General features: G+C 34.7%; 1 protein-coding gene across 1 annotated transcript in view; it reads right to left on the minus strand.

Annotated features, from left to right (window-relative positions):
* Positions 1-21,353, minus strand: part of DGKB (diacylglycerol kinase, beta 90kDa) — a 294,394-nt gene that overhangs the window by 66,785 nt on the left and 206,256 nt on the right. Inside the window, exons 22-23 of the mRNA XM_009994937.1 lie at positions 12,035-12,125; positions 6,896-7,091 (exon numbers count right to left, since the gene is read on the minus strand). Of these exons, the coding sequence (XP_009993239.1) occupies positions 6,896-7,091; positions 12,035-12,125 (287 nt within the window). The remainder of the gene's footprint in view (positions 1-6,895; positions 7,092-12,034; positions 12,126-21,353) is intronic.

Raw genomic sequence — 21,353 nt, forward strand, 5'->3', positions numbered from 1 at the left:
TTCCTGCTCCAAGGAACTGCTGAAGTATTTAATGAGCTGTTGCCTCATGTACAGAAATTCATCTCTCCACCTAGTGAGCTGGAAATGAGATGTCTAAACAGGCCTATTTCTTAGGCTCCACTTAAAATAAATGGAGACAGAGTCATATTCAGTGAACATTTTATTCTGCCTAGCTCAGACCCTTATTTGAGGATGAGACACTTTTCTTGAGGTGACTATCTACTTGCTATAGGGTTGATATTTAGTCACTTCAGTTAATGGCACCCTAACTTTAACAGTCCTCATACGACTGTGATTTACTGTAAACAACACACACTCCCATAACTGTAACAAGAAATTCTTTGCAGAAATACGTGAAGTTTCATTAAATCTTCAATTTATGCTCTAGGATTTTTAGAATGTGGTGTTTGCTTAGAAAATAAAAAAAATAACCTGAATAAATCTACAACTTTTTTTCTAATGTTTAAATTTGAAGAAGTATCTGGATTAGAAGGGTTAACTTTGCTGTTTATTTAGGTCATTTTTCTGCCTTCAATCAGGGATAGAAATTAAAAAATGCTGGTCTTTTCAATTCAATTAAACAAAATAGAAATTTCATATGAGAATATTATTGTGTTATTTTCCAAGCAAAGAAAAGTCAGGTATGTAAGTGAATTTGTGAGCCATACATCCAAAGCATTTTAGATTAATGTGACACTCTATCTCATTACTTGTATGCTTCCTAAATTCACACCCTAGAAGTGCCATGTGGGTTTTATAGCAGTTTACATTGAAATAATACTGGACTCTTCTCCTGAACTTTGTTTACTTAATGCTTCAAACCTATACATATATCATCAGTACTCAGCCCTATTTAAATAGGCAGACAAGGTCACACGGATCCTCCTTAATTTTTACTTTTTTTGGGAACACAAAAAAGATAGACATACTATCTGCCATACCCCTTTTAAATTTAACTTATTTTACTACTTGTTAAGGAAACTTGGTTTCTTCTTTTTTCTGATCTGCATGTTAGGTAAGTTGCAGGTCTTCTTGGGTTGTTTCCATTAGGAAAAGAACACCAATGTTAGATTTTCATTCTTCATACTTCTTCCAGACAAAAGAGACTACAGACAAAAGATCTTTTTTTCTTAAATGGAGGAAGAATTGAACAGAAGGCAGTCTCTGCTTATCTAACAGGTTTATTATCAGAATTTGGCCAAAAAAGCTGTCTTTCTCTTCACTTTTTTGAAGAAATTAATTAACAGATTTTCTATTTCTGTGTTCAGTGCTGCCTCTTTTCCAAGACTCATTGTTCTTTTTATGTTATTTTTCACAGAAATATAAACCTTTATGTATGTTATTCAGCAAGATATTTCCAAAACAAATGCCCTGCTTGTATCTTTATTTTGGATGGCGACATATATCTCAATTTGTGTAGTCTTCCTGAAAGGAAGTAAAGACTTCCTGGAAAAGGACTATAAAGGGTTTGAGAGGTATCTCAAATGCAAGAAGGTGGTCACACATCCCTGCTATCTCTGCTATTGAGTTGGAGCCTAGTTCAGAATAGTGTGTAATTATTATTTCCTTTGATGTTTAACTGACTTAGAAACTGGTTTTTAGTAGTTAGACATATTTCTGTGTTCTGAATTATGAATACCAGAGGTATTACGTCAAGTTCTTAAACAGATACTGTCTTTAATTAAAAGTTAGTTTACCTTTTTCTTTCTTTTTCTAAAGTAACACAAATAATCTATAATACTGATTACTAAACTTGGTAGAACTTGATTATATCTCTAGTATTTGCTTTCATAAAACTATATACATATGTACACAACAATACCTAGTTAGGATTGTCAAGGCAGCAATTAAAATTATATTACTTGGATACTCTGTCTAGACAACTGTTTCTGTAAGTTCAATGTCATACCATAGAACAGCTATGAAATATCTATAATTTGTTATTTTTCTCTATGGTAATGTGTTCAAGTCTATGTTAACCCAACTGATGCAGCAAGATGCAAAATAAGGGCAGTTACTGTATCTAGCCATTACATTATCCATAGCATTTAATAAAAATATTATTATAGATAGTTCATTATACGTCTTGTGTCACGTCCTAAATAACGTCCAATCTACTAGTACTGCATATATACTGTGTATATTCAGTCTACATAGCAGATACACTGTACATAAAGAAGAGTTTCTAAATTTTTCAGCTTATAAAATGATGTCTATCAAAATTAATACTGTGCAAACATTTTAAATTTAGGGAATTATTAACATTAAGGAGCAGTCATCTGGCTAGAGTGTAGTTCATGAAATATCTCAATAAATTCAATTAGTATGCTAGCCTACAAAGTTTGTAAGTTGTTTTAGAGAACTTTTGTCAGGAAGCCCCTGCCTATACAGCTTGGGATGACATTCCCCCCCTCCCCTGTAGAGTGGACTTTTAACACCTAATAAGAAAGGTATTTTGCCCTCTCTTGCTATTTATAGATATTTTGAAATGCTTTAAGGCTTTCAACGTCTCTGCACATCCCCTACTTTTAACTGCAGTGAACTCTTTGTATACACATTAACCTGTTTCCAAAACTTCTGCATTTCCATTCAGGAAATCATAATGCAGTTATTATGAGAGATTTCCACATGGAGTTATTGAATCATATTGGTAAGCTGGGTTTATGCCTAGGTGCTGTGGTATGAATGCACATTGTCTTGAATTAGTCCAGTAGCCTGGCATGTTGCTGAGTAATAGCATACTGCAGCTCTTTTAATAAGCAGAGCAGTTCAACTTGGTTAAGCATCAGTGTGCTGGGTGATGGACAAAAGAAACAGGAAGAAAGTATTGAATGGATATATTTACACTCTAAAAGGATATATTTACACTCTAAAAGTTTCACTCACTAATAGTTTATAGATACTGCCTTCAGGATGGAGTCCATTGAGGTGATTGCAACTATTTGTGCAAAGTTAAGACTATTGCAAACAAATACGTAAGAGACTTTAAAGGATATTCTATTTCAGGCCAGGGCTCTAACTGAACTTCAGCACTGAAAGCAAATCAACAACATTCACCCGAAAGGAATCCTACTCCACTCAGCAAAAAGTATACTAATGAGATTTTCAAAGAAATTATTTCCTTTGTGTTACAAAAGTTTTTAAAAATATACTTAGTATTTCTGTGATGAAGAAAATTGTGTTGCTTAACACTTAACATAAGTAATTCATATTTCATGTAACATATGTTGTCATGATTCAACTTATGTTTTGGATGTAACTTCCAAACAACACGTAGCTCAGTTATTTACATTTATACTTCTCAACTCATATGTTAGTTTCTCTGCAGCATGTTCATCTTTTTAAACCACTGGGTTTTGGCATTTATCAGTATGTGTGTATATCCAAACAAAAATCCTGTTCAAATAATGTTCAAGGATTGTTCACAGTTACCTTTAAAGTCTGTACTTAGAAAAAAAATTGACTGTAGATAGATATACCGTAGATATGTATACACGAAAGATTTCAAAACAAAAAATAGAATCATTTCAAGTGTCAAGTTCATAAAGCCAAAGTACTAATTAAATCATCTTATTTCACAAATTGTCAGATGTATCTGTAGTTATATTTTTCCCAATGCATTGACCTTATACAATAGAAATCATAACAATACATCAGAAATTAAAATTAAATTAGGAAAAAAATAATCTGATTTTTACCCTAATAACATATACTTCTGCACAGGAGCTGAAATGAAAACTGTAGATTTTTTTTTTCCCTTAAAAAAGAATAGTATAACATTTAGTAATTACAGCTAAATACAGTTTTCTTTCCAATAAGCTATGAGTTTAACAGATAAACATATTTTAATATATTTTTCATCACAGACACACATACCTATTAGCTATCAGTATGAAATGTTGCTCTTTAGTGTACATGCACAACTTCTAATAGCATTGGCAGGGGAGATATTTAAATAGTGAGCATTTAAAATTGCTACATTTAAATAGATTGTTTTTCAGACTATGTGCATATAATCAGATTGTTTTCCAAGCAGATGTCCCTTTGATTACTTGAAGTCCTAACTGCAGTCTGGCTATTAAGTATGCAGAGATGGATAATGGGAAGGGCATATAAAAAACAAGCCATTTTGTATCAACAGGTGACAACAGCACATACAGGAAAAAAGTGGGAAGTAGGCTCAGAGGAATATACCTTCCCTGAATTGAACAGATATTAGAAAGAAAGAAGTTTGGCAGAACTCTGACCCTTTTTCCTGCAGTGATGATCATGTTGCATGTACATGGCTTGTGTTAAGTGATACACACAGGAGCTGGGAGGGAACAGTGGCAGGACCTCACAGAGCTTTCTTCTTTGGAACTTTTAAAAGTCCTACCGGGGCTATTCCAAGAGGAATAATCCAACATGCTCAGAGGTGCAACAAACTACCCGGAGCAAGGAGACAGCTTTCGCTAGTCCATGCAAGAATCCTATATGAGAGCTCAGATTTTAAATATTAAACTTCAATTGGTGTATTTATGGTCAAGATACAAAATCACAGAAGTAGAGAAACAAGAAGAATACATATCGATATACAGCAGAAAAAACTACAGTTGTATTGAAATTGAAAAAGAATAAAACTAAATGTGCATGCCACTCAGAAGTCCTAAGTATGCAAGAGGAGTAGATTAAAAAAAAAAACAAACAATGAAACCAACAAAAAAAAAAAATCCAACATCAAAACATAATACATATCTCCATATAAAAGATAAGGATGTTTGATTACTGTCTCCTAGAAAGTGCAGTGCTTAGTCGTCAACTGATTAGATGTTTTATTTGGACATAAAATGAACTGAAAGGGTATTTATTCAGAATAAGTAAATAAACAGACATTAACAAGCACATGGCTCTCAATACAGCAATACCTCTGCACCTGGCATTAACGTTCTGTAAAATATTTGGTTCAAACTAAAAAGTGGAATCCAAATGCCCCTGAGAAATCTGCTAGACAATGTCAGGCTCTCAGAGTTGCTTGTACAAAGCTGGTGAAGGAATCAGTGCTTTAGAAATGGCAGGTAGTCAGTTATTTCTACAGTGGGTAGATTTAGATTTATCAAAACTTTTTGAGAAGCATAGACATAAAATTGATTGAATTCCATTATTCAGCAATAATCTTGAATACTGAGATGAAGAAGCACACTCTATCATGAGAGCCTAAGATAGCAGAATTAAGTGACTGTTCTTTGCAGTATAAAATAGGAGTGAATCCACAGAGAAAATTAGTTGTTTCTCAAATGTTCACTCCATGCTGATTTTGGAGTTTTACTTTGAGTTGTTCTAACCTAGTTGCATGGACTGAACACCCATTTGCAGTCAGAGCATATGCCATCCTCACCCCCACAAAGTAAAGAGATAACTGTTTGCATTATGAACACTTTGATAGATAATGTAAGATCTTTTGTTCGGTCTTTAGTATTTTTATTATTATTATATTTTTCTTGTCCAGGAGAAAATGGAAAGGAAGAGTAACACCAAATAATATACCAAATAGTGTAATACACAAAAAATAGTCAGTAGTTTTAAATCACTGTTATGTATGTATCGAAAGCATATATAACTTCAGAAATAAAAAGTTTATAACATCTTGCTTCAGCTCTATCAAAAGGGTGAAATGACCTGTCTCCTTATGTTCAGAAGCAACACAAAAAAGAAAAATTTTGGTGAGTCCATTATGCCTCCATCTCTTAAACATCAGGAAATAAAAGAGAAGTCATAGCGTATGCAGAAGCATAGCAGCTGGTAAGACTTCAGCTGACAGTTTATTGGTTAGTTTCCTTTGAGATACTAAGAACATGTGCCAAACTGCTTAAACACTTAAGTTTTGAAGCTGAGTCCCTATTGCAACCTCCAAGCCATAGACAACCATTTCAGTCCTAAACTTTTGTCATCCAGATAAATTAGCTGGATTTCAAGTACAACACATATAAATGAAGATATAACTAGCGACTTAAAAATTACTGCTGATGAAATGTAAAAACTTGGATTTCCAAAAGGATCTCAATAATATCAGACAGTTAAAATCCTGATCTTTATTCAGTCTGAATAAGGAGGAGAAGCAGGAAGCTCTGAAGCAGGAGACACTCTTTTCCACAGAATAAAAAGAGGAAAAAAAAGTTTAGTCTGTTCATCCCTTTGTGTGGCGTAAGTTTTACAATCACAAGAACTTGCGACACAGTGATATGCTACAATACACAGGATTCAGACTCTATGAAACAGAACAGATTGCTACTTACTGTAGATTTTGTACATTTTTGTCAAAATTTACAGACCCAACACTCCTAATCACCAGGAATGTATATAATCCCTGAAAGTACAGATCACACCCAGGAAAGCAAGCTACAGCATATGCATTCAAGGACTGCATAGACCATGACAGTATAGTAACATAAAATGTACAGACACCTTGCTCTTGTTACTCTGAAGTAACTTTCCACAGCCTCAGGCCAAAGTTTTTTAGAAACAGGGCATGGTTATCCCCAAGTTTTATGCACACTGACAGTAAGAAACATTATAAATTATCAGTAAGCATTTTCTAACCCCCAAAAGTCTAGATACTTCTGGACTAAATAACATAGTAGCAAACAGTGCCACATGGTGTGCTTAGTTGGCTTAACAGGTAATATCCAAGACATGTTTGCAAGCATATAGACTGTAACTGTCAGCACATCTGGCAAGAGGATTTATGCCTTTGTTCTAGTGCTTCCCATCAGAAAAGCTAAATGCACAAGAGAGGAAAAAAAAAAAAAAAAGCTAGGAACTGTCTATTCTTTTTCTTGACAAAAGGCAATACAAGGGTAAATTTACAACTGACTTGAGTATATGGAGTCAGAGAGCCTATATTAGACTGTAAGCTTACCTTGGCACACAAACTTCAATTCCTTCGTATCTGTGACAGTGGTTCTTTTATCTGACCTCTTCTTTTCTGTTCGACGGTGGGTTCGTCTTTTCTTCGTCTCTCCCCAAAGATTTGATCCACCATGCATGCTTGGGATGTTCAGAATGGCAATTCCTTCCAGAGAAATATTGGTTAAGTCTAGCTGAATTCCATCACACTGATTAACAAGGGGGAAAAAGGAAAGAAAAAAAAAAAAAAAAAAAAGAGAAAGTAGTAAAAGAGAAAGAAAAATCAGGATGTTCTATCTATCAAATATTTTTCTTCAGCAATTCATCATTATTAACACTGTTACTGGTTTATTCAGTGTTTACACCTAAGATAGATACTTATATCTAGAAAGGAGGCATGAGATAAGAACTGAACCTAATTCCATAGACAAAACATGATTCCTACTCAGCTCTTGATTGCTTAAGTGTGGTACCATTTAAGCTACCTGACACCTATTCAATGAACCAAGTGAAACTGATTTGTACCTTCACTACAGCTATTAGTATAAAAGGATTTATACTATAAAAATTGCTGTAGCAATAACTGGAGATTTTTTTTGTTGCTTGTTCTAGCTACATTCTCTGTCTTAAGATATTGCAATGAAACTTGTCATTATAACATCTGAGTCCTTTCCAAATGAAACTGAATATAAAGAAGTCCCTGTATACAGAGCATATACCACTTCACAGAAAAGGACACTACCATGCCCCAGGCACACCGAATGTCACACCGATGGTAGTTTTGATCCAAAGGCACAACTGGCACATCAGCGTATGGCTGTGCCTGAGCAATAACCCCTACTGAGAGGTCAGATTAATAAAACTGGGTACAACAACATGGGGATGCAGCTAGAGCACTTGCTTATGCCACAACTTCCATCAGCTGGTTCTCTGAAATATGCAGCATTGCCAAAGGAAAACAGCATATGTAGCTAAAGAAGAGGTTATCAGTGTTCTAAAAGCCTTTCAAGGCTTACTGCACACACAGAAGAAATCATTGTGAGATAGTCCCTTTAATGGTGGAATCATTACTGTAGGCACCTTATGGCAATACTGTGTATTTCTCCTGCTTCTTATATAAAAACTGGACATTCAGGCTTTTTATAAGTTATATTCCTTTGCCAAATCTGGCTTCAAGTTGTATCTTATAAAGGGACCATAATTTTAATTTCCAGAAGAATGGCTCAGGGACCTTAGTTTATCAGCTTCTTCAGTGACAAACTGCAGAATCTTCTAAGGTAGCAAAAGCCTACAACATTTGCAAATACAGTTCATCTGACACACATTGGATGACATGTACTTAGCTGAACAGGATACACCTAGCCTCCACTGACTATCATTTACTCAAGCTAAGTCCTCCTCCCTTCCCACATTATTTCAGGATCAGTGAAAGCTCCTAACCTATATGAAATACACAAAATACTGAAGAACCTCTACAGAAGAAAAAAAAGATCCAACTTCAGATTACTACAGTTGAACCTGCAGAAGGAAGGCAAAGCATCCAGTTCTGGTTTTCAGTTCATGGAACCAGCCAAAGTTCCCAGGATTCATACACCTTGGCTAGAGGTAAATTAGCTTCACACCTCACAACATACTAAGAATATATAGATTCCCTGTCAAGTCACAGACACCTTATAGTGTATAGCAGCATATTTTAAAAAAAAAAAACCTAGATCCGAGTCCTGCAACATTCTGCAAACCAGCAAAGGGTTCAGTCATGCAATAAAAATGATTAAGGGTCTTGTTTTGTAATTCCAATATAGAATAATCGGGAAAAAAACTGGAAAAATAATTGACCATGCTTCAGCAATAGTCCACTGACATCTTGCAGCTTGCTGCTCTGTGGGTCACCAACACTTTTTCCTCTCTGCCGAAACTTTCATCACAGCTTTGAAGAAGCAAAGCAAATTACAACTTAAAAAACCCCTATGCATAATTGTTTTTCCTGAAAACTTCTGCTATCACAAAACAGAACTGTGTTGTAATGGCTATTCTGCATCTTCCCAGTTCTTCTAAGAGAATACATCTGGAGGGACAATCAGGTTGCCATTTCAATTTGCTTTTCAAGAATTATATTTATATAGTGAAACCTTTACAGTCAAAAGACCTGTCTGGAACTGAGTTGGCAGTTGTGGCAGTTACTGTAATTGAAAGTGTAACTTTTTAATCACACTTGTCTTACAAGAAAAAAGGCATGGGTCTTCACTGTTCTTTTGGAAGCAAATTCATGGTTCCCCCCTATATTTTATATGTATTAAATATTAAGATGATTTATTTTACTAAAAATTCTGCTCATGTGTATGCTCACTTACAGCTATACATTCTAGATAAACAGATATTAATTTCATAATTAAAAGTAATCTTGTGTAAATACCCTGCAGGCCTCAATGAATCAAACACATACTGTGTGTCAGGCCTCCCACTGTCTTCAAGTGGAATGTACTGGCTGGATAATTAGATAGTACATATTTTTTAACCTTATTTGCATGCATATTATATCTTTTGCACACTGACAAGCAGCAGTAACAACAAAAGTCAGATTACCACAGGGAATTCCCACAAAGAAGTCTTCATTCCTTATAATTTGCAGCCTAAATTAAAATAATTTGATCTTTGACAAGGATGAAATGTCAAGCAGAAGGGGGTCCTCTACAAGCCACGGCCTGTGGCTTCTGAAATCTGCCTAATTTATGTCAGTCACTTCTTAATACATATTTAAGTATTACACGAGAAAGATGATAAATATGCAATCTGACACCTTTGGTATTTCCCTGCTGTTAATTTATAAAGGTCTGGCGTCCCCCAAACTGACTGGAATTATTTAAATAAAAGAAGAATTGTGAAATAGGATAGTGCAGGGTCTGGCTTCCATTTTCACTCAATATTGAACACAGCAGGTAGTACACTAAGACAATTATTTGATGAGGCCTCAGAATCCCACAGTGACGAGGAACTTTCTGAATTGGTAAAAGAGGATTTCTTTTGTCATACACAGACAAGTCTGCGCTACAGGTAGCTCTGCGTTGTCCAACACATTCATATGCTGTAACAACAAAACATCTCTTATTCTGGATAACATAAGAACTTAGTGTCCAGACTTTGTTTTGCACCTCACACAGAAGAAAATACACAGAACATAAGGGACAAGAATCTGTATCAGGAAAGTTAAGCTTAGTTAGGCTTAGAAATCAAATATAGGGTTGAACAAATATTTTCCCACAGAATGTTTGATTGCTGTCTCCTAGCTCAGAGATACAGATCCTTAATCTTTCTGTGCATTGTTCCTTCAAAATTTGGCTGTAGAGCAAAGGCATTCTGTGTGCATTTTATTTGGAGTGAAATGTAGCATCATATGCCAAGCTCTCATTTATAGCAACATCACCAAGCAAGGGGCAGCAGGTTAAAAATCAGATGAAAACAGCACTACTCCCACGTGTTTATGACATTCAAACAATACTAGATTCAAGCATACTAGGAAGCACCATCCATTTAAATTCTAAACAATAAACAAACAAACAAACAAATAAATACCTTGTAACACTTCTTTTGTTAACATTTCAGAAACTAATTTTCCCCCATGATTTTTGTTCCTAATTGTAGGACTGATTATAATGACCAGGACAGATGAAGGGAATATTAACAAACATGTCTCATACACTGGCAATGTAATACTTTATTGGTAATAACAGTGTTATTGATACAAACTAGTAACAATTATACAACTAGTATCAGCAGAATCTTGCTTGCTCTGGGATGTTAAAATTTCATTATCCTTCCAATGGGTACAATTAGGTGGTTTAAGAAGATAATACCTTATATAAGATTTTTGCCAGAGAGAAATACTTTCTTGGGAAAGTCTGCACCTCAATTTGCATTTAATCAAAAGGTACATTTAAATTGCAGTATATTAAAACCAAATCAAATCAGGTAAGCATTTCTTCCAATAACTAATCAAGTATTTTTCAGGATACATATACTTAAGCCTAAATGTGTGAAGCACTGTCTTGGGAAGCAGGTTAGGGTTTTGATTTTTTGTTTTCTCTTTTTTGTTTGTTTTGTTTTTTCCAGGGTTTTGTTTGTTTGTTTTGTTTTGCTGGTTTTTTTTTTTTTTTTAATTGTATTTTTTAACTCAACATGTATGGAGTATGTTTCCACTTGAAAAAGAAACAGCAGCATAGCAGGCAAGTCTGGCACCACAGATCTCACAGTTCTGTTCTCAATATTCTTTGTTACTGTTCTACTACCAGATCCACAGTCCCGTCAGATTATTTCAGACTTCACCTTTCAGGAGGCTTTGACCAGACTCTTATAGCTCTCACCATACCTCTCCAAGTACCTCATGCTACAATACAAACACTCATTGACATGCGTAGTTTCCCATTACTACTGGAAGAGAAAAGCACCATCATCCTCTTGAGAAAGGATTCCATTATTTAACTTAAATTCTCACGTTTGTACCTTCAGTCATTTTCCATTTTTAATTTACTCAATTATAAATATCAGTGCCCCAAACAATTTATGTAATGTAGCCACTTATTCTATCAGCACCTTATTTTAAATTCATATTTTGTCTGCAACTCTCCTGTGCCTTTTCAGTTAATGTTCAATGTGTAATGGAAAGATAACCCTGTGTGCAGAGAGAAAAGATATTTAATGAAGGGGAATGATTCAAAAAATATATATATTCTTTAACCTTTATTCAGGAAAGTAAGTACAATTTTAGGGAATTGAGTTTTAAAGGTTACAAAAACTTGGGACCTAGAAAAAGATTTTTTTTTTTATTATTTTAATCCTGCAGCAGCTCTGACTCCCTCCGACAGTCTTTCATTTTTCCATCTGACCTAGCCACACTCCCTATTGATTTCTAATGTTATATTTCACCTCTTGACCTCGTCTACTGTATTAAGACTTCACTAATCATCAAACTGAACTTTGTTCCAGTGTGCAGGGCTACACTACAAATAGACGTGATAAAAATAATATTTTGGAATATAGGGTCAAAAGGATGAGCATTGCTTTGCCTTGTTGGATTCAGGCACTCTGCACCCTTGCTCCCTGCATTTCAGCCAACCTAGTGACATTTCAAGGATAAAGGCAACAATTAGTTTCTTACTTCTATTTCTACAGATTCATGCAGCTTCTTACAGGTGGCTGAGAAAGTTTCCGAAGTGCCAAATTCAAAATACCAAAATTTGTTCTTCATTCTGAAACAAGAAAAGAAGAAAAGAAAAAAAGAAAGATCTTATTCACTATCAATATGTGACAAAAGTGATCATCCTGTCTTCCATTATAAGTAATGGCAAAGGCTTGGGAACATGTGACATCCCATTTGAAATAGATGAGCTCATAATTTTCAAAGCTTAAATGTTGGTGTCAAGTTGTATGATATCCCCTAAAGGGATAACAGGAACTTGTTGAACTGACAGGTTCAAATGTACCTTTGACTTTTTTTTTTCAGTGACTATCAGAGTATTTTTTGTCACTTAACCAGTGACACGCCTCAGAAAAATGCATCGATTTTATTTCATGCCTATATCTGCTATACAATTTCTGATTCACGGTTAAAATCTATCCTGCAGACTACCAGAATGTGTAAGCAGGACACTCCCACCATGAAGACAAGCCAAGACAAAAATGTAGCTTGCCTTAAGTTAGCTAAAGATGAAGGTAAAATTTCATGATGACAGATGAGATACTCGACGAAAACAAAAATTCCAGCTCTAACAACCTTTAGGTATTTTGCAGTAGAAGAGCTGTATTACTGCATCATTAACTCATAGACACATTTTAAATGGGTGATGGGACCTGCATGTTGAAGTTCATTAACAGATTCTACAGAAAAGTAAAACTTGGTATAAATGCTAGTCAATTGCTTAGTTTATCATGACAGCAGGCAGAGATTACATTTTTTTCTTCTTAAATACATAAAGATTGCACTTCTGTTTTACCAGATTTATTGCACACTGTTAAATACAATCATTGACTCCAGCAGCACCATTTCAAATAAGTATGTGCAGTTTTGTTTAACTCTCATGAGTAATTATTATTCTGTAACAAAACAAGAAGCTAAAGTAAACAAACAAACAAAAAAAGATACCAAATTAGAATTCAGTATTCACAGTTAGGAATCTGATAGGAACACAATTCATCCACTTGTATAAACTGTTTTCTGACATAGACACGGCCCAGTGTGTGTGTAACTTGAAAATGACTGAGTTTGCATGAGCTAGAATTGAAGAATGAAATGCAGATGTAGATGACTGTCAAACATGCCAGCAAAAGTATAAATCCTACCCGTGGTACATATATTAAATTACACATAAAAGCCTACTTAGTGGCTCTTAAAATCCACTTAATGGCTTTGAAAGTCACAAAGGGAGAAGGGGCACTACAGTACTGGCCATTCCCCGAAACCTGCTGGCACACAAGCCAACAGTTCCAGCACAGTACCAGAGGTTTGTAGGGATGTCCAACCTGGCAGCCTGCATGGGGTGAAGAAAAGGAGAATAATACGAGAGAAACCAATACACTTCCAAAGAAAAGTTATATTTCCAAAGGTTTTTAAACAATAAATCTGAAAATGTTTGGAAACTGTTTTGGAGAACCTGCTCTGGGATAAATGGCATATTCTCAAAAGAGCTCCAACAACCACAATGGCTCAGATCAGATTCAGCTTTCAGATTCCAAGAATCTATGAGTGGAAGTGATCAGATGTAGGTTCCTTCTACAGTTGCAGGTTAGTCAGCACACTGACATGCCAACCTGGGGTCAACCGCTCTATTTACAACAATATATGTGAAGAAATGTAGCATCCTTTAATTTCCAAACAAGTGTGAACAAAGTACTGAACTCCTGCTGGGTCCCTCTGGATAATGTGGATGTAGCTATTTTCCTGCTTTCTACGCAGGGACAATGAAAAATGCAACAAAAAAATTTAATAATTTAAGTATTCAGAAAAATACTTAATCATTTCTTTGATTCTGTTATTAAAATCAAAAAGCCTTTGCAACTTCTCCTTGGAGAGCCTTTCGTTTTGCTATTCAGTGATCTTTACCTCAAATGAAACATCTTTTCTTCTTCTTTATTGAAAAGGCTGCTTTAAATTGACTCCTTAGCACTATATATATAAACTCTTTGACTTACCCAAAGATAAAATAGATAGATATATTTTAGATTCATTCATAATCTATTGTGTCAAATTCATGTATTTTCAGTTCAGGAAAACAAAACCAAGCATTGTCACTGCTGCATTCAGGGTTTACTGAAGCATTTATGTCTATAAATCAAAACATTGTAGAATTACAGGACAGAAGATTCAGTACATCTATCAGGTGAGGTTTTGATGGTAGATGTATTTTTTCTCATTGCCAGCATACACATTAAGATTCTATTAGGCAAAAAAAATATAGTCTTGTGAGCCTGTCCTCCTTTCTCTAGTTTAATGTATCTCTTCTTTTTAACAATAGACAGACAACCTACTGGACAGTTTTTCCAGTTCAAAGATAGCTGTATATACAAATAACTTTAATCTTGATTTTCAAAAGGATTTACCAACTCTCATTTAGTAACTGTTAAATAGATTAGATTGCATTTTTTTTTATTCAAATGCACTATATTTTTTATTGAACAGAACTCTGTATCATATATTTTGTTATACGTACAAAACAAAGTTAAATGTAAAGAAATCACGACAAATTATAACAAAATTTCCATAAGCAATGCCAGTCTTATTATTTTAGTAAATATTCTACTTTATTTAAAATAAAATAATAAATATACCAAAATATAATGAATATAATAAATATATAACATAATATAATTAATATAATAAAAAAAATATATAATAAAAATATTTATAAATTCCTATGTTACACTTGCATTCCTCTTTCAAACAGGTGAAGCTTATCTGCTTATCAAGATGGCAGCAAATAGGAGAGAGTCCTTTTAGATAATGAGTGAACTGCTTTCATGGCCACTAATTTCTTTCACAATGGTGTAAGTAAATTGTAGAATGGCAAACAAATACCTATTTAATGACAATTTCGCAGTATTGAAACTGTAAGAAACTGAATTACGGGCTGCTGGCATGTCCATTTTATCTGTCTCCTAGGAGAGCTGATAATTTTGACTTTTTCAAACTTTTAATAAGAGCTGACCAAAATACAGATAAAGTCTGCTGCAGGAAAAAAAAAAAAAAAAAAAAAAGTGTCATACAGTAGCACTTGCCTTTACAACACTGGTTTTGTTGGAATAGGAAAGGGAATAGATTATTTTACAGGAGAGCATTTTTGTATACGCTTCAAAGTGCATAGTTAAACTCTTAAACAGCTTTGCATTTGAAAATACAATATAAATTAAGCATCAATCATGATTAAAGGCTGACCTATCTAATCTTGCTATTGGATTGCAGTATGCTAAAATATATACAGTCTATGGATGTAGGAACAAAACAAAACTGTACTTCAAGAGTCTAAAAACCTTTTATGCTGTCAGTGTTCCATGTTCTCAACTATTGGTCAATTTTCTCATAAATGGAACAATCTTCTTAAACAGGAATGAAACAAATTGGCAAGACAGTATGGGAAGGCTAATACTGTCATTTCTTACAGTGTTTCTGTGCTGTGGATAAATATCAGACTTAGAAACTTGGATATGTTTCTTGGAAAAGTTCAGGCTAATATTTGGCAATCAAGGCAAAATTATCAAAATAGTCTGTAATATGGGTTTGCTCTATTATCAGTTAATCAGAAACCCCCCTACTGCTAAAACTATTTTATATAACCTTTCTGATTAAGCAATTACAAGGCATGTCATTGAAAAATTGTCCTGTATCTAAATATGGAAATAGTAAACACTTTATTCTACACCTGAAGAGGATCTGTACTTCTTTGCAGTGTGCACATTCTGTCACAATAGACCATCAGTAAGGGGCTAACAAAAGGTCGTGACAATGAAACAGGAATATCTTTAAACTTAAACTAATTCTTACTCTGGTGTTAAGGGTCTACAGCTGGGGCAACTGTTTATTGCTACAGTTGTAAGTCTCTACTAAATTCCTCTTCTATTTACTATTTATATTTATTATATTTATTTCTACTTTATTTTAATTATACAGTGTCAAGCTTCAATGACTTGAGCTAAAAATTTCTACATCAGGAAATTTCTGACTGCAATTTTTATAAAATTTCAGATGAAATATTTTGACAATATTTTTGAAATTGACTGCAGAAATCCATGTATATTTGCTTATATTAACTGTGCTTATTATCGTATACTTTGAACTTGTGTAATACAGCTACAGTTTCTGAGTGAAGACTTCAAATTTAGCACAAGGATGATCTTACATCAAGAATATGCCTCTGGCCATCTCCATGAAAATACATATTGAATTTAACTATATTATGAGCATTTGGAAATACACTCTGGGAAAGCTTTATTTTCAATATTCTCATATGGCAGAGAAAGAACAATTTTTTTGTCTGTAGTTCCGTCACTTTTTTATCCCTTAACCTACACAAAGTACAGAGATTTTAAACCACGCAACTACTAGAATTCATCATTTTTCCACGGTAAATTCCTTGAAAAGTTCACTGCAAAGAAGCAATCTCTACCACAAATCTGTGCAAGAATGTCTACTCATGGACAAGCAGCACTTGGTTTCCTCCATGAACTATACCATTCTCCAAAACGTACTCCCTAACCTCTCCCTTCTGAATTATTTTTTTAAAGCTATTCCAATTATGCCACAGAATTACTGTTTTGTTTCTCAGTGAGTGTCAAGAGTTAGCCTCAGTGTACATCATAAACTCATACATATTCCAGCATAAAGCTCTCATTCTGATCACCATTCATGAACAACAGTGTACACAATGTAATAAACAAAATTAAAAAAAATAATAATAAAAAAATCCATAGGGGGAGAAAAAAAAAAGAGTAGGAAAGAAGCCACATAGCGTGGATGCTTATGATCATATTCACCACATTTCTGGAAGGTGCTCAGAGCCACAGATTCAAGGTAAATATTTAAAAGGAGTAGGTCTCTCCGCCTCCTTTTCCCCTCTTGTTCACTCCTTTGTTCTCTGTTACAAGGAAATGAGCAGTAACGTGTAGAACCACCTTGGTGTGGAAGTATGCAGAAATGGCAATGTGAGACAGAGATGTATTTCCACAGAGCAGAAACTGTGAAGAGTCTAATGGGAGAAAGTGGTTGACACATCTATGTGAAAAAGAGAGGAGATGTTCATCAGGGAAAATAGAGGAATCAAGGAAGAGAAGAATGAGGAAAAGATAGGAACCTAATTTCAAAATACATTGAAGTCCCGCAATGCTGAGAGAAAAATGATGACACAATACAGAAGGGAAGAAAAAGAAAATAATCCTAAAGGAGACCCAAGTAAAACCACGTATTTCTTATGTCTGAAAATACGGAAAATAAGGCCTAAAAATGAAACTGGGAGTATAGGAGAAACCATATTGGGCAAAACAGCCAAACATGTCCCTTACAGTGGTTAGTACCAGAGACTTCAGAGAAGACTGTAAAATTCCATGTAGTATATAGCTGGCAATAATCTAGCTCAAAGTAAGGTTTATTATTTTTTTATGATTCTATCAAATAAAAAAAGGGCACCTTTTGATTAAACATAAGGAATAATTTCTTAGGATGAGGATGGTGACACACTGGAACAGGTTTCTCAGAGAAGCTGTGGTTGACCCATCACAGGAAGGATTCAGAATCAGCTTAGAACAGGCTTTGAGAATGCTGCTCTAGTGAAAAATGCCCCTGCACATAGCAGGGGGTTGGACCAGATGATCTTTAAAAGCCTCTTCCAACTCAAACCTTTATATTATTCTGTGATTTTAATTCAGACAGTTTATAGCATGAAGCAATATGAAAAAAAAAATAAAATATTTTTAAAAATTAATATTACTAGCTGATTTCATGGGAGCAAATTATGTTTTTTTAAAGTACAAAAGCAAAACAAAAATATCCCAACTTGTTTATGTTAAACATGGCTGTTTCCTGCATTATTAGAATTTGAAATTTCACATTGAATTTAAACCAACTCAAATATAGAAGCCCTAGCACTGGTTCTCATGTTCCTGCATCTAGGAACAACTGAAGCTGTGGAAGTTTATCCTGCAATTGGGAATAAAAGTGCCTGGAGCCTTATACCTGATTTTTCTCAGGTCATGGAAAAGTTTTCTATGGTGTGTCTGAAGTTGCTGCTTCTGGTTAACTGAGCTCCAGCCTGAGAGACACAGATTCAAGTGCCAGTGAAGTAAAATTTACAGCAGATTATATGTCACTGTGTACTTTGTATTTCTGCTAATGAAGTGTGCTGATACTTTGGGTTTTATCTAATTAAATACTAAATTGTTGATAAAATAAATAAAACTTGAGTTGCTAAAAAAACCCTAATGCTTTGTACAATTCAATATAACAAATATTTTTTATCAAGTCCCATTCCTCTCACAGAAGTTTTCAAGAGACAACATATTTTCCATCTTTTCTTACTGTTCATAAATCTATTATCTAGGTAATTTTATACTTGGGTAAAAATGATTTCATTGCAGCACATAATATATATTAATAAGAATGTATGACTTTTCTAATGTTCTTCTTTTCTTTCCACTTCTGTCTTAACAATCATATAATTCCTGTTCTGCTTTATAATGAATCATACGCAAAGGTAAGGAAATAGCCAGTGGAGATGCACATCCATAAGAGATTTATGTGTGAGTGGCATGATTTTAATAGAGACACCTTTGTCAATTTTTTCTTTTTCCATTACCAACTGTACTTAAGCAAATCTAAGTGTTAATCTCTTATGGCACACAGCATAAGCAGAGTGTATAGATAAGTGCAGAGAAGTTAAAATCCTGAAAGAACAATTCCAGCTTCACAGAATAAATAAAATTTTCACCTTATCATACAATGAGACAACCCATAGCTAGAAAGCTACCCCATAAAAGCTTATATCATTAAGTAACACTGTGAGATCATATTTTCCTGACATTTATTAGCTCTACTGCTGCAAAGCTGCATTTGACTCCATTTTCTCTCATTCCTTATAGTACCACTTTGCACTGCAATTTGCACTTCTGTCTGCAGCTGGTCTGCAGCCCCCACTGCCCACCTGCCTGCCCTGCTTCTCCAGCTCTCTGCCCAATTTTCTGCAAATGGTCTGCAGTTCATTCCAGCTGTAAATACCATCCTTCCCCCTTGCCTGTTCAGTTCTACTCCTGCCTTCAGCTATACTCCCATATCCATCAAAAAACACACTCCTGAACAGCTTGTTCCCTCTGTCTGACCACTTTCAGTAACAAACACAAATTGTGAAGAGTTGCAAAGGGTCCTTGCAGTTGTGATTGACTGGGGTATGAAAATATAGATGACATTTAATGTGGATAAATGCAAAGTGATGCACAGAGGAAAAACAATCCTAATCTTACAAACAGTGATGAGATCTCAGGGACAAGTTGTTGGGCTCACAATAAATAGATGAATGAAGTGTTGGAGCAGTACTTAATAGCTTCCAGATTGGAAACACTCTCTCTGCTATGGCTACCATAAAAACACATGACCAAATCCAGGACGATAGTCATATCCATAATCTACATTCTTCACTAAGTAGCTATGAAACCTGTTCTCACTGAATTAACTTTGATGCCCTTCTCACATGCCCTTTACACTACTGACTCTGGTGGAGAGAATCCTACTACTAACATGTATGTAAAGGAGAATCTTATCCTAAAACACAAATAAAAATACCCATATTGAAATAAAAACACCACACTCCAATAATTCTAGGAGCCTTAGAATGCCTGATAGGTGTTATGCAGTAGGAACTAGGCAACAAGATGTTCATGAGGCAAAAAAAAAAACAAGACAATGTATTTCTCCTAGAGTTACAGCAAAGTGGTACACTCAACTGAGACAAATTACAGGAGGTTAACCTACAGCACCTGGTATAAAAATCAGCTATTATAAAACAGTGTGATACCTGACTGATCCAGTTTACAGTACTGTTTCTCTTCTGCAATAGAAATATGTGGTTTAACTAAGGAATTCTGACACTTGCTTTTGAATATATTCTGTTTTAAAACCAGTTATTACTTATTTTCTCAAAACTTTTACTTAAAAATATCTGCGTTTTATCTGTGATTTTAGCTGTCATTAAATGAACATTTCTGTAACTCTTCTTAAATCCTTTGTGTCTACTTCCCATCCTAAAGATTTCTGCTCTTAACATTTTACTTATTTTTATCTTCATATTTCCCCTCAGTTTCTTTCCCAAATTCCCCAGCCTTGAGAGCAGATGCTGAGGCACCAATGACTCATTAATCTGAAGAGGGTTTTTATCATGAACAAAAATAAAGCCTATAAAGAGTTCCACATTTGCCAGCCTTGGTTGTACTAGAGAACCAACAAAGCTTTGTTAAAAAAAAAAAAAAAAAAAAAAAAAAAAGAAAAAAAAAAGAAAAGAAAAAAAAAAAAGAAAAAGCCCTCTGTGTATATTATAATAGACCTACTATCTTAGAGCAAGGTCATAGACCTTAACATTTCATCTTTAAATTATGCCAGACGAATAAAACAATTTTCCTTCCCCTTACCCACTAATATGGATATGTAAAAGCAGATATGACACTGAGCAGTACTTAAATTAATGAGACCACTGTTAAGGCAGTTCACAGGTTCAGGGACAGGTTTGCAAGGAGCAAGTCCTCATTGGCTGCTTCACACGCACAATTGTAGCTCTGTTTTATAAAACAAACAAACATATAAACCATCTTTATTTCCAGGTGATTTATTTCAGGTGATTATACGTAATTAAATAATCTTTTTCTCTACCCAATATTTTAACTCCCACTGAAAAACTGAAGTATCTCAATACTGCTATTCAATTCTTGCCAAAAACTCTTTCCATTCCCTTAAAATACTTGAAAGACTATGCTTTATACCATTCCCAAGTAGGATACAATGATGAGGCAAAGGAAAAAAACAAAACAACAAAAAACTAAGCAATGAAATGATGCTGCAAGGGAAACAATAAGCAGCTCTTCTGTGAACACACAGGAGAAACATCAGACTCTGTGTAGGAGAAAATCTTTGACAAAATCTTTTCACCTTAGGATCCCTCCAGAAATATTTAAGCCTGACAGGACTGAGACAGGACTAAACTCCTCCTGTCTGACTGGGATTCACAAAACTTTAAAGATTTTTGGTTTTTGTTTGTTTGTTTTTCTAAATAGAGAGCAGATTTATGAGTTTAGGAAGCCTCACCCTTTTAAACTTCATTGCTTTCTGATGCCACCCCCATGAAAAGACCACTTCTAACAATGAGATGGTTTGCCTGAGATTCGGCTTAACAGTGTATTTAGCCACGTCACTGCATTTGTCTACCTGTGAACTGGAGAGTTGTATTCCTGCT

The sequence above is a fragment of the Chaetura pelagica genome, unplaced genomic scaffold (assembly GCF_000747805.2).
Source record: "Chaetura pelagica isolate M959 unplaced genomic scaffold, ChaPel_1.0 scaffold12, whole genome shotgun sequence".
Taxonomy (NCBI): domain Eukaryota; kingdom Metazoa; phylum Chordata; class Aves; order Apodiformes; family Apodidae; genus Chaetura; species Chaetura pelagica.